General features: G+C 42.6%; 1 protein-coding gene across 3 annotated transcripts in view; it reads left to right on the plus strand.

Annotated features, from left to right (window-relative positions):
* aplp2 (amyloid beta (A4) precursor-like protein 2) overlaps positions 1 to 16,987 on the plus strand; it is a 201,029-nt gene that overhangs the window by 58,864 nt on the left and 125,178 nt on the right. For all 3 annotated transcript variants that reach the window (XM_080214733.1, XM_080214734.1, XM_080214735.1), the window contains exons 2-3: positions 8,440 to 8,613; positions 12,368 to 12,497. In XM_080214733.1, the coding sequence (XP_080070859.1) occupies positions 8,440 to 8,613; positions 12,368 to 12,497 (304 nt within the window). The remainder of the gene's footprint in view (positions 1 to 8,439; positions 8,614 to 12,367; positions 12,498 to 16,987) is intronic.

Below are 16,987 nucleotides of genomic sequence, written 5' to 3' on the forward strand. Positions count from 1 at the left end.
TTTGTTTATGATGCACACTATTGCCATTTTACACCAATGTTGGAAAGAGTGAATGTTGAAGTGGTGGAGAGGTGCTGCTCAATTGGACTGCTTTACATAGAACATTACAGCACAAACAGGCCCTTCGGCCCACTAGTTGCGCCGATCACTTACTAAGCCATAGACCTATCTATAACCCCCAATCCTGTTAGACCCCATATACTCATCCAGAAGTCTTTTAAAAGACCCCAGCGAGTTCACCTTCACCACCACCAATGGCAGCCGATTCCATTCACTCACCACCCTCTGAGTGAAAAACTTACCCCTAACATCTCCTGGATTGTGTTCTTTTGCGTGTTGGAGCTACTCATCAGGGCAATAGGATTGTATTGTATCATACTCCTGACTTGTACCCTTGGATAGGAGGCGGGTTACTCTGTGTAGAATTCCCAGCCTCTGATCTGGTATTGTAGCTGCAGTATTTATATGACTGGTCCAGTTCCTTTTCTGGTCAGTGGTGACTTCCAGGCTGTTGTTAGTGGTGATTCAGCAATGAAACTATTGAATAAGGGGAGGTGGTTAGACCCTGTCTTGTTGAAGATAATCATTGCCTGGCACTTCTGTGATGCAAATGGGACTTGCCACTCGACAGTGCAAGCTTGAATGTTCTGCAGGTCGCACTACATGTGGGTAAGGATTGCTTCACTATCTCTGAAGTTGTGAATGGTGCTGAACATTGTGCGAAATGTTAGTACTGACTGTAAAATTCTTTGCAGTATCCAAAGTCATGCAAGATTTTATGTAAGTGCAGTTCTTGTTTTTTTTGGAAAATATTACTTGGTATTAAAGTAAGGAAAGCTCTCATTACTGAAGCCTGTTCGTGCTGAAGTTGCCAGTGGCAACCTGTGAGAAATATGGCTGTATTGTACGTATGGTATTTCCACCATTGTTGGGAAAGTACAAAGCTGTGAACCCAGCAGCTCATAACATTTTCCTGCTCTACTTGAACTGACACAACAAAGCATATTACTACTTCTCCCTGTGTGCTATGTTGGCAATTTAAATCTTGTAAATGCCTTCACATCTGGGACAGCATGAGTCGAGAACAAGAATGGAAACAGATGACAGATTGCTTGCAAAATGGACAGATGCCAGGTGCGGTATCGCTCAATTAAACCACATATGCAGTCTTCATTGAATACAACAACCCCTGTCAATAAAACAGGCTCACCAGAATAAGGAGTTTGACATTTAAGCTCTAGATTTTGTTCACATAATTTCAGAAAATGTCTGAACAGAATCTGATGGAAACTGGAGCAAGTATTTAGTCAGTACTTCCGAATCCATAACTAATGATTTATAACCTGGGAATATAAGAATGCTGAAAATACTCAGCCCTAGACAAAAATATCAAGTTCAAACCCAGCCTTTTGGGCATGGGTCTTTAGAATTTAAATGAGGCGTTAAGAGAAAGATCGCAACTTTGTAAATAGATGTAAATTCTATTGCAAACAATGCATTTTTTTGTAAGTTTGAATTCTATTAAAACTCGCTAACTAATTTAGAGATTAGAAATTTCAGTGACAAAAGATAAAGAAAAGTGCCTATGAAGTTTTTTCAGAAAATATTTAGCAATTTATGTGAAGTCAGTGTTTACCCAGGCATTTAACATTATGACGAAAACAGAAAAATGCTGGAAAATCTCAGCAGGTCTGACCACATTTGTGGAGAACGAATACAGCCAATGTTTCGAGTCTGGATATATATGTGTATATATAGACATTAAAACCTGACATAGAAATTTATAATGGGGAGAAGTCTGAGAAAGTGACAAATATGTGATAGCTAGCAGTCAAGTTAGACAGACAAGAGCTGCACACAGATGTAGCTAAAATCAGGTATAGCATATTGAAATAAAGCTAGGAGACAACAAAATGGAGACTGGATTCTGTTTGCTTTTAATGATCCACTTCTCGAATCACAGAACAGTGCAGTATGAAAGGAGGCAAGTCAGCCCATGACTGTGCAGTTAAGCTTAGAGGATAGCAAATGTGGCCCCGTTATTTAAGAAGGGTAGCAAGGATAACCCGGGTAAATATAGGCCAGTGAGCTTGACTTCTGTGGTAGGGAAATTGTTGGAGAGGATCCTTAGAGATAGGATGTATGCACATTTAGAATGGAATAATCTTATTAGTGATAGACAACATGGTTTTGTAAGAGGGAGGTCATGCCTCACAAATTTGGTTGAGTTTTTTTGAGGAGGTGACAAAAAAGATTGACGCGGAAAGGGCCATGGATGTTGTCTGTATGGATTTTAGTAAAGCGTTTGACCAAGTCCCTCATGGCAGGTTAGTGCGCAGGATAAAAGGAGAGCTAACTACATGGGTGGAGAACTGGCTTGGTCATACAATAAAAAGTCTGACAACGCCAGGTTTTAGTCCAACCGATTTATTTGATAGTAAACTCAGAAGCTTTCAAGGGGACTCCCTCTTCGTCAGGTGAATGGAGAGTTCTGGCCTCGGACAGAGCATATAAAGCACAGACAGTTTAGAGATTACTGATTAGAATGCGAATCCTTACTCCTAACCTGCTGTTCAAGACCTGAAGTGGCTGATAATGTGAGTGGAAGGAGCACTGATCACAGTTTAAAGAGATGTGTATTGTCTCCAGACAGTACAGTAAGTGAGGTTTTGCAAACCCAGGCAAGTCACGGGGGTTACAGATAGTGCGACATGAACCCAAGATCCCTGTTGAGACCGTCCTCGTGTGTGGAACTTGGCTATCAGTCTCCGCTCAGCGACTCTGCGCTGTCGTGTGTCGTGAAGGCCGCCTTGGAGAACGCTTACCCAAAGGTCAGAGGCTGAATGCCTGTGACCACTGAAGTGTTCGCCAACAGGAAGGGAACAGTCTTGCCTGGTGATTGTCGAGCGATGTTCATTCATCCATTGTTGTGGCGTCTGCATGGTCTCCCCATAATCACCAGGCTCGATAATCACCAGGCAAGACTGTTCCCTTCCTGTTGGCGAACACTTCAGCGGTCACGGGCATTCAGCCTCTGACCTTCTGGTAAGCATTCTCCAAGGCAGCCTTCACGACGCACGACAGCGCAGAGTCGCTGAGCAGAGACTGATAGCCAAGTTCCACACACATGAGGACGGTCTCAACAGGGATCTTGGGTTCATGTCGCACTATCTGTAACCCCCGTGACTTGCCTGGGTTTGCAAAACATCACTTACTGTACTGTCTGGAGACAATACACATCTCTTTAACCTGTGATCAGTGCTCCTTCCACACACATTGTCGGCCACTTTAGGACTTGAACAGCAGGTTAGGTGTAAAGATTCGCATTCTAATCAGTAATCTCTAAACTGTCTGTGCTTTATATGCTCTGTCTGAGGCCAGAACTCTCCATTCACCTGACGAAGAGGGAGTCCCCTTGAAAGCTTCTGAGTTTACTATCAAATAAATCGGTTGGACTAAAACCTGGTGTTGTCAGACTTTTTACTGTGTTTACCCCAGTCCAACGCTGGCACATCCACATCTTGGCCATACAAGACAGAGGGTAGCAGTGGAAGGGCCTTTTTCCGGCTGGAGGTCTGTGACTAGTGGTGTTCCATGGGGCTGTGTACTGGGAGCTCTGCTGTTTGTGATATATATAAATGATTTGGAAGAAGGTGTAACTGGTGTGATCAGTAAGTTTGCGGACGACACAAAAATGGCTGGACTTGCAGATAGCGATGAACATTGTCAGACAGTACAGCAGGATGTAGATAAGCTGGAAAATTGGGCAGAGAAATGGCAGATGGAATTTAATTCAGATAAATGCAAAGTGTTGCATTTTGGTAGAACTAATGTAGAGGGGAGCTATACAATAAATGGCAGAATCATCAGGAGTATAGACACACAGGGACCTGGGTGTGCAGGTTCACAGATCCTTAAAAGTGGCAACACAGGTGGAGAAGGTGGTGAAGAAGGTAATGGCATGCTTGCCTTTATAGGACAGGGCATAGAGTATAAAAGTTGGTGTATGATGTTGCAGCTATATAGAACGTTGGTTCAGCCACATTTGGAATACTGCGTCCAGTTCTGGTCGTCACACTACCAGAAGGACATGGAGGCTTTGGAGAGAGTACAGAAAAGGTTTACCAGGATGTTCCCTGGCATGGAGGGTCTTAGCTATGTGGAGAGGTTGGGTAAACTGGGGTTGTCCTCCCTGGAAAGACGGAGGATGAGGGGCGACCTAATAGAGGTTTATAAGATTATGAAGGGTATAGATAGGGTGAACAGTGGGAAACTTTTTCCCAGGCCAGAGGTGACAAACACAAGGGTTCACGGGTTCAAGGTGAGGGGGGCAAGGTTTAACACAGTTGTCAGAGGGATGTATTTTACACAGAGGGTGGTGGGAGCCTGGAACGCACTGCCAAGCAAGATGGTAGAAGTGGACACGGTGGGATCGTTTAAGACTTATCTAGATAGCCACATGAAAAGACTGGGAATGGAGGGATACAAATAAATAGTCTAATTGGAAGCATGAGTGGCACAGGCTTGGAGGGCAGAAGGGCCTGTTTCCTGTGCTGTATTTGTCCTTTGTACTTCAATTTGCTTCACTGACAGATTGGCTTGAATTCCCTGTGTGAAATACAATGGGATATCAAACAATTAATAGTAAATCTTTCACCTAGAACACACTTTTTGTTTGTTTAATTCTTGTTGTCATAGTATTGCTATGGCACACTCCATTCACAACTTCATAGCCAAGATTGAAGAAGGAGTGAATGTTTGAACCAAAACCAAAGGAAACAAGGAGGGCACTGCTCACAAAAAACAACAGTGAACTGACCAGTTAGCAAAAACCTGACTGTCTGATCGTTCAAAATTCTTGGGGAAAAAACCTATTTGCCACTGCTGACCTTCAAAAAGAGGTTAGAAACAGAAATATGAAACAAAATGAAAACAATTGTTCATTCAATTGCTTCCTGTCTCTAGATCATCAATTCAGATATGTGTTGGGACACGGAAGTCCTCCACCCAACTCACTATCCCAACCCCTACACAACTCTCTCCCCCCGCTCCGCTCTCTTCCCCCCTCGCATTCACGTCCTCCCCAGCCTGGCGCCCATCAACAGCTACCCCCCTGCCCCAGGCTCTCTCTTGTCTGACTTCTCCCTCTTGTACTTTTTACTGTGTTTACCCCAGTCCAACGCCGGCACATCCACATCATTCTCCCTCTTGCCCAGCCCCCTCAGCCCACCACGGGGTCAGCTTGCCTCACTTGCTATTCCTCAACTCAGCTCCCAGTGGTACTTGCCCTGTTTGAACAACAGAGGAACCTGATTGTAAAGATAGTTGGTAGGGGGACAATTTTTCTCTCTCATTTCTTTGGCGCTTTTAAGAGTTAATTCACTGACTGACACTGTGTTTTGAATACTAGTGTGATGTTCAGTTTTCTACCATGTGCAGATTTAAAAAAAAGGTAATCATTATTCAGAGAAGTAACAGGAGATGTGTGGAATATTTTTGAGGGAAGTAAGCGAGCAGGTTCTAGATATTTTAGGCTTGACTAATTGGCCACAACACCGAGAACTGCTTTCTCTTGACCACATTGAGGTTTTTAATACCTGTCTGAAATGCTGCAAAATGTGGAGCAGCTCACTTTATACGCCCTGAAGCTCAGATTTCTACTGCTGGACGTAGAAAAGGATTTGGAATATTCTTTGGCGCTACGTTCATTTTTTCCATAAGCTTCTTAAAGTGCCCTTCTTAAAAATATTTTTCCGTGTTTAAAAGAACTGCACAGTGCTAGTTGAGAGTGTCTCTGGCCAGTGTGAGACTTCACTGGATTCCAAATCAGTATAAGTTAAAGTCTGTTGACTTTTTACAGAATAATGGTGGGGTGCAATTTTAGTCACTCTTCAGGAAGGATATAGAAAGCATGGACCATGATGTTGGAGACATGTGAGCCTGATTTTTGAAGCAAGCTCAAGTGGCTAAATTGTTTGCACATAGAAATTGTTAAAATGCTATCATGGAGGTGTTGGTGAAAAAGTTAGCATGCTATAAAGCAAGGCGAAGGATGATTTGATTTATTATTGTCGTGTATATTAATATACTGTGAAAAGTATTGTTTCTTGCGTGTTATACAGACAAAGCATACTGTTCTCAGAGAAGGAAAGGAGAGAGTACAGAATGTAGTGTTACAGTCATGGCTAAGGTGTAAAGAAAGATCAACTTAATGCGAGGTGCAGAGAAGAAGCTGTTCTTGAGTCGGTTGGTACCTGACCTCAGACTTCTGTATCTTTTCCTGATGGAAGAAGGTGGAAGAGAGAGTGTCCAGGGTGCTTAGGATCGTTAGGAGCCAAACCAAGCAGTGATACAACTAGAAAGAATGCTTTCTATGGTCATAGATCATCATCATAGAACCCCACAGCACAGAAAGAGGCCCTTTGGCCCATCAAGGAGTGAAGGCATGAAGTAGATTCTGAGACATCGCTTTGGTTAGCTGACCATTAAAGAGGGGCTGTTGAGCAGAAGTTTAGTTTCCACTAGATTTCACCTCTCCAGGTTTGCTGATAATTTGTGTTCTGCTAGAGGATTTATCCAGTGAGAAGACAGCATTGAGCTTATTTAGAACCAGAGAACATTACAGTACAGAAACAGGGCTTTTGGCCCTTCTTGGCTGTGCCGAACCATTTTTTGCCTCGTCCCACTGACCTGCACCTGGACCATATCCTCTCAGACTCCTCTCATCCATGTACCTGTCCAAGTTTGAAGCCACAAAACTGAGTAACCTTTGAGAAAGAGGAATCTTTTGGGCCTGATTATGCTTGTCATTATTGATTAGAAACTTACCTTGTGATTCCAGTATCTCCCAAAGACATTACTTCAGTGATGGATTGGAAATTAATCTGCTGAAAACAGCGGGAAAGTGGAACTGAGCAGCGACAGATCAGCCATGATCTTATTGAATGGCGGGGCAGGCTCGAAGGGCTGGATGGCCTACTCCTGCTCCTATTTCTTATGTTCTTATATCTTCATGCAAACTTGTTTTTTCCCTTTGGGGAAGTGATGGAAGCATTTCCGAGCTGATTATCAGCACATTGAACCACTTTATGAACGCTCCTTCCATAGCCAAAAAGTCCTGGCATCGGATTTGTATCCGGAACTTCTGGTGCAGCGGTCGGAGTGCTACCACTCTGCCAAAGGCCTTCCTACATTTTGAGTTGTGGAAAGAGCAGACCTTAGAAGAAAAGGTGAATGCTGAGAAGATGGAAAATAAGGCATTCCAAAGAGATAAAATGAGCAGATTTGTTAATTTGATGAAGGCTGTGAGATTGATGGAAAGAGCAGCTGGTGAGAGGTTCTAAGCCAGTTCCACCACTGTATAGCTGCTTCAAAAGTTGTTGCAGTTTCAGTCTAATCTCTCTGCTGTCAGTGAAGCACAGCACAAACTGGAAATTAGAGGCAGCAAAACAATTTGCATAAATTTCTTGTGCTAATCTTGAGTTTGGCTGTAATGAGGCACTTCCGATTGTAGTCAGACAGGAGAACCCCACCTAGTTCGACATGCCATGGGTGCTGTTTGTTTACTAATGCACGCTTGTGCACCATTTCCTGCCAAAGCTCCACTTTAAGCAACTGTTGAGATATTTTGCCACACTTAATTCAAATGAAAAATGCATGTTTTTGATAGCATTGAATTGCTATATTGTGGATAAAATAACTGGAAAGGATAACCAGCATTGGTTAAGATGTATTGATTTTAAATCTGCAGTTTCAACTGCCCTGCATAACAACCTCCTTGTTGCCCATTGCAAACTGGTACCCTCCATTTCTACTTTGAAATTAAAAGAATGACAGGTGATGCCAATTGTACAGGGAATTGGACATTGATAGATGTGCAGTTATAAAATATGAATGCCATCTTGTGATTTTATGATGGTAAATATCTTTTGTTCTCCAGTTATTGCTCTAATAGAGTGAAGCGCACACACTTATTAAATCCATTTCACTCATCAGGATGATCCAAAATGCTTCAATGTGAGTGAAGTATTTAATAAAAGTTTTGATAGAGAATGAAGACTGATCAAATAACATTGTATGTTTTTGTTGGTTCCAAGCACAAGTTCTTATATACAGTAGAACTTCCAAGTAGCGAGTGAAGTCTTCCAACCCTATTCGTAAGCAGGTAATGAAATTGATCTGTGTTGTGAACTAGGAAGAAGGCAGAATAAATGGAGGTGATGATAATTCCATTGTATAAAGTGCAACGGGATAAGCGTCTGTGGGTTCCGAAACCTTAGTTCAGAATGGTGTGTGGTCATGCTGAGAGCTCGAAGCCCGGTTTATATTTCACTGCTGTGGTTCATTTTCTGTTTGTGTAGCATCTTCAAATACTCCATTAAATTCAAAAACAAGGAGAATTACTGGTGAGAAGGTTGATTGTTTCTGTTTTATTTTCAGGCATTAGCAGCCAATACTGGAGCTGGATTTGCAGTGGCAGAGCCACAGATTGCCATGTTTTGTGGGAAATTGAATATGCATGTCAACATCCAGACTGGAAAATGGGAACCTGACCCTTCAGGAACCAAAAGCTGCGTAGAAACCAAGGAAGATATTTTGCAGTATTGTCGAGAGGTGAGTTTAAGAATGACATAAAACATGGAAATTAGGAACAGGTGGGGGCCATTCAGCCCTTCAAATATGTTCTGCTATTCATTTGATCATGGCTGACCATTTGACTCAATAGCCCTTTGATCCCCTTTGCCATGAGTGCAAGATCGAACTGCTTCTAGAAAATATTCAATGTTTCGACCTTTACTTTCTGTGGAAGCAAATTCCTACTGTTTGATGACAGAATTTCTTCTCGTCTCCGCCCTAAACGGTCTACCCTGTATCCTCAGACTGTGACTCTTGTTTGTGGACTACCCCACCATTGTGAACATTATCCTTGCATCTACCCTGTCCAGTCCTGTTAGAATTTTACAAGTTTCAATGAGTTCTCCCCTCATTCTTCTGAATTCCAGGAAATACAATCCTAACTGATTCAATCTCTCCTCATATATCAGTCCTGCCATCCCAGGAATCAGTCTGGTAAACCTACTTTGCACTCCCTGTAGAGCAAGAATATCCTTCCTCAGATAAGGAGGCCAAAACTGTACACAATATTCCAGGTGAGGTCTTACTAATACATCCCTGCTTTTGCACTCAAATCCTCTCGCTATGAAGGCCAACATACCATTTGCCTTTTTTATTGCCTGCTGAACCTGCATGCTTAAAGCTAAAGTTTATTTAGGACATAGAAAACTACAGCACAAACAGGCCCTTCGGCCCACAAGTTGTGCTGATCATATCCATACCTACAGGCCATAGAACTATCTATAACTCCCAATCCCATTAAATCCCATGTACTCATCCAGAAGTCTCTCAAAATACCCCAGCGAGTTCGCCTCTACCACCACCAACGGCAGCCGATTCCACTCACTCACCACCCCCTGAATGAAAAACTTACCCCTAACATCTCCTTTGTACCTGCTCCCCAGCATCTTAAACCTGTGTCCTCTTGTAGCGACCATTTCAGCCCTGGGGAATAGCCTCCGAGAATCCACCCTATCTATTCCTCTCAACATTTTATAAACCTCTATCAGGTCGCCTCTCAACCTTCGTCTCTCCAGGGAGAAGAGACCTAGCTCCCTCAACCTACCTTCATAAGGCATGCCTCCCAATCCAGGCAACATCCTTGTAAACATCCTTATTTATTTATTTATTAGTCACAAGTATGCTTACATATGCACCGCAGTGAAGTTACTGTGAGAATCCCCCAGTCGCCACACTCCAGCACCTATTCGCGTACTGAGGGAGAACTTAGCATGTCCAGTGCAGCTATCCAGTACATCTTTCGGACTGTGGGAGGAAACCCATGGGGAGAATTTACAGATTCTGCGCAGACAGTGATCCAAGCCAGGAATTGAACCTGGGTCACTGGAGCTGGGAGGCAGCAGTGCTAATTACTGTGCCACCCTGCTTACTTTCAGTGATTGGTGTATGAGGATACTAACGTCTCATTGCACATTCTCGCTCCTAATTTGTGGCTGCTCAGACAGTAATCTGCCTTCCGAAGCAAACAACCTGACATTTATCCACATTATAGTGCATCTCCTAATCAATTGCCTACTAACTCAGCTTACCCAAATCACAGTGAAGGATCTCTACATCCTCCTCACAGCTCCACCCAGCTTTGTGTCATCTGCAAATTTGGAGATATTACATTTAGTTCCCTTATCTAAATCATTAATATATAAAGTGAATATCGGGGTCCAGCACTGATAGCTTCGGTACCCCACTAGTCACTGCCTGCCATTTGGCAAAAAAAAACATTTATTCCTTCTTTGTTCCTGTCTGCTAACCAGTTTTCTATCCATCTCAATACACTATCTCAATCCCACGCGCTTCAATTTTACACGCCAATTTTTTATGTGGGATCTTGTCAAAAGCCTTCTGAAAGTCCAAATAAACCACATAGACTGGCTCCCCTCATCAACTCTATTAGTTACGGATTCAAAGAATTCCAGCCAACTTGTCCAGCATGACTTCCTTTCTATAAATCCATGCTAAATCTGTCCGATCCTGTCACTGATTTCCAAGCGTTATGCTACAAAATCTTTGATAACTACAACGTAGAACATTACAGCACAGTACAGGCCCTTCAGCCCTCAATGTTGTGCCGAGCTATGCCCAATCCCAAGATCAAGCCATCCCCTCCCTATAATTCTGGAGTGCTCCATGTGCCTATCCAATAACCGCTTGAAAGTTCCTAAAGTGTCCGACTCCACTATCACAGCAGGCAGTCTGTTCCACACCCCAACCACTCGCTGAGTGAAGAATCTACCTTGGACATCCTTCCTATCTCCCACCGTGAATCTTATAGTTATGCCCCCTAGTAACAGCTACATCCACCCGAGGAAATAGTCTGTACGCGTCCACTCTATCAACCCCTCTCATCATCTTATAAACCTTTATTAAGTCACCTCTCATCCTCCTCCGCTCCAAAGAGAAAAGCCCCAGCTCCCTCAACCTTTCCTCATAAGACCTCCCCTCCAAACCAGGCAACATCCTGGCAAATCTCCTCTGCACGCTCTCCAATGCTTCCACATCCTTCTTATAGTGAGGTGACCAGAACTGCACACAATATTCCAAATGTGGTCTCACCAACGTCCGGTACAGTTGCAGCATAACTCCACGGCTCTTGCTCTATCCACTTGAGTGGCAATCTTCAGAGACCTGTGGATATGAACCCCAAGATCTCTTTGTTCCTCCACATTCAGAACCCTGCCGTTGACCCTGTAATCTGCATTCAAGTTTGTCCTGCCAAAACGAATCACCTCACACTTATCAGGGTTAAACTCCATCTGCCACTTTTCGGCCCAGTTCTGCATCCTGTCGGTGTCTCTTTGCAACCTGCAAGAGCCCTCCGCCTCATCCACTACTCCACCAATCTTGGAACTGATTCTAGAATTTTCCCCATGACCGATGTCAGCCTTACTGGTTATAATTCCCTGCTTTCTCTCAACCTCCCTTTTTAAATAGTGAGGCTATGTTAGCTATACTCCATTCTGTAGGAACTGTTCCAGAGTCCATAGAATGTTGGAAGGTGACCACCAATGCATCTACTATTTCGAGTGCCACTTCCTTAAATTCTCTGGGATGTAAATTATTGGCCTTCAATTCTATCAGTTTCCCCAACACCATACTAGTACTGATCTCCTCAGTTCCTCCTCCTTACTCAATTCTGTGTTCACCAACATTTCTCTGTGTTATTTGTGTCTTCCTTTGTGAAGACGGAGTTAAAGTACATATTTAGTTGGTCAGCCATTTCTTTGTTGCGCATTATAAAATCTGTTTCTGATTGTAAGTGACCTACATTTGACTTCAATCTTTTTCTTCTTCCATACCTATAGAAACTTTTGCAGTCAGTTTTTATGTTCCTGCAAGCTTATTCTCTCACTCTATTTTACCCTGCTTAATCAGTTCCTTTGGCGTCCTTTGCTGAATTCTAAGCGGCTCCCAATCCTCAGGTCTGTTTGTTTTTTTTTTGGCCAGTGGGCATGCCTCTCCCTTGAATCTAATACTATCTCTAATTTCCCTTCTAAGCCATTGTTTGGCCACCTTTCCAGATTTGCATGTCATTAGAATTCGAAGTTGACTATACTCAGCCTTAAAAAAACTGGAATCATCAGTCAATGCAACTCCACAACAGAGACTATAATGTCTGTATTTGACATCTAGGTGGAATAACGCTTTCCTTGTCACACGTGACTTACTGCATTTGCCATGTTCTGTTACAAGAGTCTTTGATATAATTATCTTCATAAATATAACCTTTTTTTGTTAGGTTTACCCAGAGCTCCAAATTACTAATGTGGTCGAAGCAAATAAGCCAATCAGCATTGAGAACTGGTGTAAGAAGGGAAAGAAACGTTGTCGAGGTCATAATCATGTGGTGATTCCTGTTAAATGCCTGGGTAAGCACAAATGCAAACTGCAACATGATCTACTGTAGCCACCATTCAATTGTGCTCTTCATAGCTGTGACAATATTGTGCCTTTAAGAAATGTATTTGGATCATTTTTGTGTGCAGGATCTGTTTTAGTAATTTATTTTACTTTTGGTGCTGTTTTGTCTCCATCCAGCAGCCCTGCTGTTATTGCATAATTGGTCCTAATTGCTAGAATATTTGTTTTAATCTGGCCTAATGCTGTTCTGTTATGTAAGGGTTTTCCCCTGGGGTCTTGCAGAGTGGGGTTTGCTTAGGTCGATAGAAAAAGTCATTTATCGGTTGGAACTGGGCTTACACAGAAAACTTAAATCAGTTGCTGCTAGGAAGCTACACTGTGGAGGGAAGTAGCCCTTTCCCTTTCTGATGTCTGGAGACTGAGATCTGCTAGAGACGAGGTTTATTTCTCTGAATTTCTGCTGTTTCAGGATATGTCCTTCTCTGAAACTTGTTGTGTGGGAATGAGAAGACAGGTATATCTCTATCTGTCTAGAGTGGTTAAAAAGCTGAAAACGTGGCACCCATGTGAACATACCTATTTCGCACTGATTCGGAATAGGGATTTATGTTATCGGGATACTGCTTGCAGTGGAACTATTGAGATAGATATTATGAAGAATTATACTTCATCGTGTTTAAACATTTTAATTGGTGTAAGTTATACTTTTTCATTATATTCTATATACTTAAATGAAGTTTGTTTTAATAAAAGCTCCCTGATGGGTCAATTGAATTATACCTGGAAACACTTAATGCTCACTCTAATGCTAAAATCAAAGAAAGTTAGGTTCTCGGCTGACTTTATAATACACTGTGGAAATTCTGATCTGGTCCCTAACGTAGCCACATAGTCTTACAGAAAAGGTTGCTGCAGTGGAAGTTTTTACTTTCTTTATACTGATTTACCCTGTGTGCCATTAGTAAATATCTATTTTAAACTTAGACTTGCATTGAATAGATACAGTAAATATTACATGTAGTTGTATGGAAGCACCTCAGAGTGCAACTTGCTCTAGGGAGTCAACTTAAAAACATAAGAAATAGGATCAGGAGTAGGCCATCTCGCCCCTCGAGCCTGCCCCGCCATTCAGTAAGATCATGGCTGATCTGAAGTGGCTCAGTTCCACTTTCCCGCTTTCTCCCCATAACCCTTAATCCCCTTGCCTACCAAAAACCTATCTACCCGCGTCTTAAATATATTTAGCGAGGTAGCCTCCACCACTTCAATGGGCAGAGAATTCCAGAGATTCACCACCCTTTGAGCGAAGAAGTTCCTCCTCAACTCTGTTCTAAACTGCCCCCCACTTATCTTGAGGCTGTGCCCTCTAGTCCTGCTGTCCTTTCTGAGCGGGAAGAACCTCTCCACCTCTACCCTATCCATCCCCTTCATCATCTTATACGTCTCAATAAGATCCCCCCTCATCCTTCTAAACTCTAATGAGTACAAGCGCAGTCTATTCAGCCTCTCTTCATAGTTCAACCCCCTCAACTCCGGTATCAGCCTGGTGAACCTCCTCTGCACTCCCTCCAAGGCCAAAATACCCTTGCGCAAGTGCGGCGACCAAAACTGCACATGGTACTCCAGCTGCGGTCTCACCAGTGCTCTGTACAGTTGCAGCAAGACCTCCCTTCTTTTATATTCAATCCCCCTCGCTATGAAGGCCAGCATCCCATTTGCCTTCCTGATCACCTGCTGCACCTGTAGGCTGGGTTTTTGCGACTCATGCACAAGGACCCCCAGGTCCCTCTGCACCGTAGCATGCTGCAGCTTTTTGCCCTTTAAATAGTAGTCCCTCCTACTATTAAACCTACCGAAGTGGATAACCTCACACTTGCCAACATTGTATTCCATCTGCCAGGTCCTCGCCTACTCGCTCAGCCTATCTAGATCCCTCTGCAGACTTTCTACACCCTCCGCACAATTTGCTTTTCCACTTATCTTTGTGTCATCAGCAAATTTCGACACCCTACACTCAGCTCCCTCCTCCAGATCATTCTATATAAATGGTAAATAGCTGAGGCCCCAGCACCGATCCCTGCAGCACTCCACTAGTCACCAACCGCCAATCAGAATAGCACCCATTGACACCTACTCTCTGCCTCCTATTTGACAGCCAATCCTCTATCCATGCTAACACCTTACCCCCAACTCCATGCCCCCTAACCTCCTGTAACAACCTTTGCACCATTTGTAATGACTGTCTTGAAATGTCTGCAACATTTCTTTGTACTATAACTCCCCAAGACCACAACATGCTATATGTAGAGAACAGAATATTATGTTGTGTGATGGCCATTATGCAATGTTCTTTCAGATATTTCATGAGTAAAGTACTTTTGTAAAAAAAAAATAAAGTTAGCACAATATATGGCTTACTGGGTCCTGGTAGAAGACTGTTGAAATTATTTCACGAGAAATTAATTAAACCAGTGGTCTAGGTTAGTGTACAAGCCTTTTTTATTCATTCATGGGAATGAGTATGTCACTGTCTGTGCTAACTTTTATTGCCTGTAATAGTTCTCCTTGGGTGATAGCCATCATTGTGAACTTCTAAAATTAGAAATTTCTGCCAAATGGTGTATTTCCTTCTTGCCAATTTTGGAATTCCATCATTGGAAATGTTTTTTCCAACAGACCTTCTCCTCCTGTCCACGGTCTAGAAGTGAACTGTCAGACATGGGTTTTGTTCTGATTGTACCTGATCCCATCCATTGCTTTTGGCTGCCCAACAGGACATGCCAGATTCCCCAGTCCCTGTTTTCTTGCTTGCCTCGTGAGGAGATTTCTGCTTGTTGGGCTTCCATGGTGGGCTTTGCTGTCAAGGCAAAAGACATGGGCACTGGAACACAAGGTTTCAAAGTGTCTGACCCCGCATTGTTGCTAGCCCGAGAAATTGACGCTTTAAAGAATGTCTAGTTAAGAAAATTGTGGTGATGATCTTTAAAATACTCTTGTGCTGAGGCATGTGGCCACAGCATGAAATAGGTGGCTCAAATATACGCTGATTTATCAGCTAACCCACCTGGAGAGGTGGTGTTTTGTACTGTGCTATATTTCCAGTGTTCAGTCATCTCCTTGCACCGAGCCTGGGGAACATACAAGTCTGTTGACTTGGTTTGGAGTTGCCACAAGCTGTGGAGTTCAGTTGTTCACTAGTTGGCACTTGGTAGTTTTCTCTGTTATCTTTTCAATATTCAGCTATTTTTAACACTGAAACCACATATTGATTTTAATTACATGGTTGTGCAGTGACACTGTTTTAATTGACTGTTGCATTTTTGTGAGGACCCATCACCTTTTTTACCTGTCTCAAACTTGAGTGAGTGGATTTGAATAAAAGGGTTAAGCCCACTCTAAATAGAAAGCTGGAAACTAACCCCAGCGTCCATGGTCCATGTGCTCACCTGTCATGTGTCTGTTCTTGGCTGTTGAGTGAAGGAAGCACACCCTGGTTTCATCCTTCTGCTCTCACTGATGCTTCAGTCAGTTCATTTCTGTTCTTTTATTATGTTTCACAGTGAGGCAACTGAAAAGTCAGCATCCTGACCAGATCAGGTGACGGTTATATTTTAGAGTCCAAAAATGAGCCTAACACTATTCATCTTGTGGTACTTTTACAATTCCTTGTGCACATGATAATCAAAGGTTTGTCAGTACAAAGATCCGAGTTTACAGTAGTTAATAGGTAAAGAAACCCAGTGACTAAATCACTGGCAACTGCAGGGATTGTTAGTAATACTTCATAGAATGCTTGCAGTAAGAGGGAGGCCATTTGCCCCATCAAGCCAATAACAATTCCACTCAGTCCTGATTCTCCTTGAACAGATCATTCAGATACCCTTACATGGAACATAGATACAAATAAGTTGCGTGAATTTACTAATTTTCCTTTTGACTTGTCGTTCATAGACTATTTTGTGTTGTGTTATGCTGTGCATGTTTTAAACGGTTTGGTGATTTGCTGCAAATGCATTGGTCTACAGTCTTGATGGTAATAGAAGGTAAAAATGTTTCTACCCATAATAATTCCACTCATTTGAAATGATTGAGAAGCATTTGCCTTTAGTACAGATCATATGGTACGATAATTACTGTGATTTTTTTTCACAAAAAAACTCAGAGTTTTTTAATCTTCGGCCTTTTTCATCCCTGACCTCTGCAGTCTGTATGATGAAGGTATTCCCATAGGTAGGGAGAGAGTTTGAGTTTTGACCTTGCAACGATGAAGGAATAGAAATTATATTTCTAAACTGAAAATGGCCTCAGCATTTAAAATAAATGCCTCAGGGCAACCAAAAGGGCACTTAACCGTATATTTCTTTTTTTTTATGAGACACTAACTCTCGTTTCTGATACTGAACCTTGCACTGGCCAACTGGAAATGAGAACTTCACAAGCCCAGAGCTGCAATCCCCCTTTCTGCACCAACAATACATGAATGTCCAACAGGCAACAG

This window comes from Carcharhinus amblyrhynchos, chromosome 29 (assembly GCF_965287045.1).
Source record: "Carcharhinus amblyrhynchos chromosome 29, sCarAmb.v2.hapA, whole genome shotgun sequence".
NCBI classification, from domain to species: domain Eukaryota; kingdom Metazoa; phylum Chordata; class Chondrichthyes; order Carcharhiniformes; family Carcharhinidae; genus Carcharhinus; species Carcharhinus amblyrhynchos.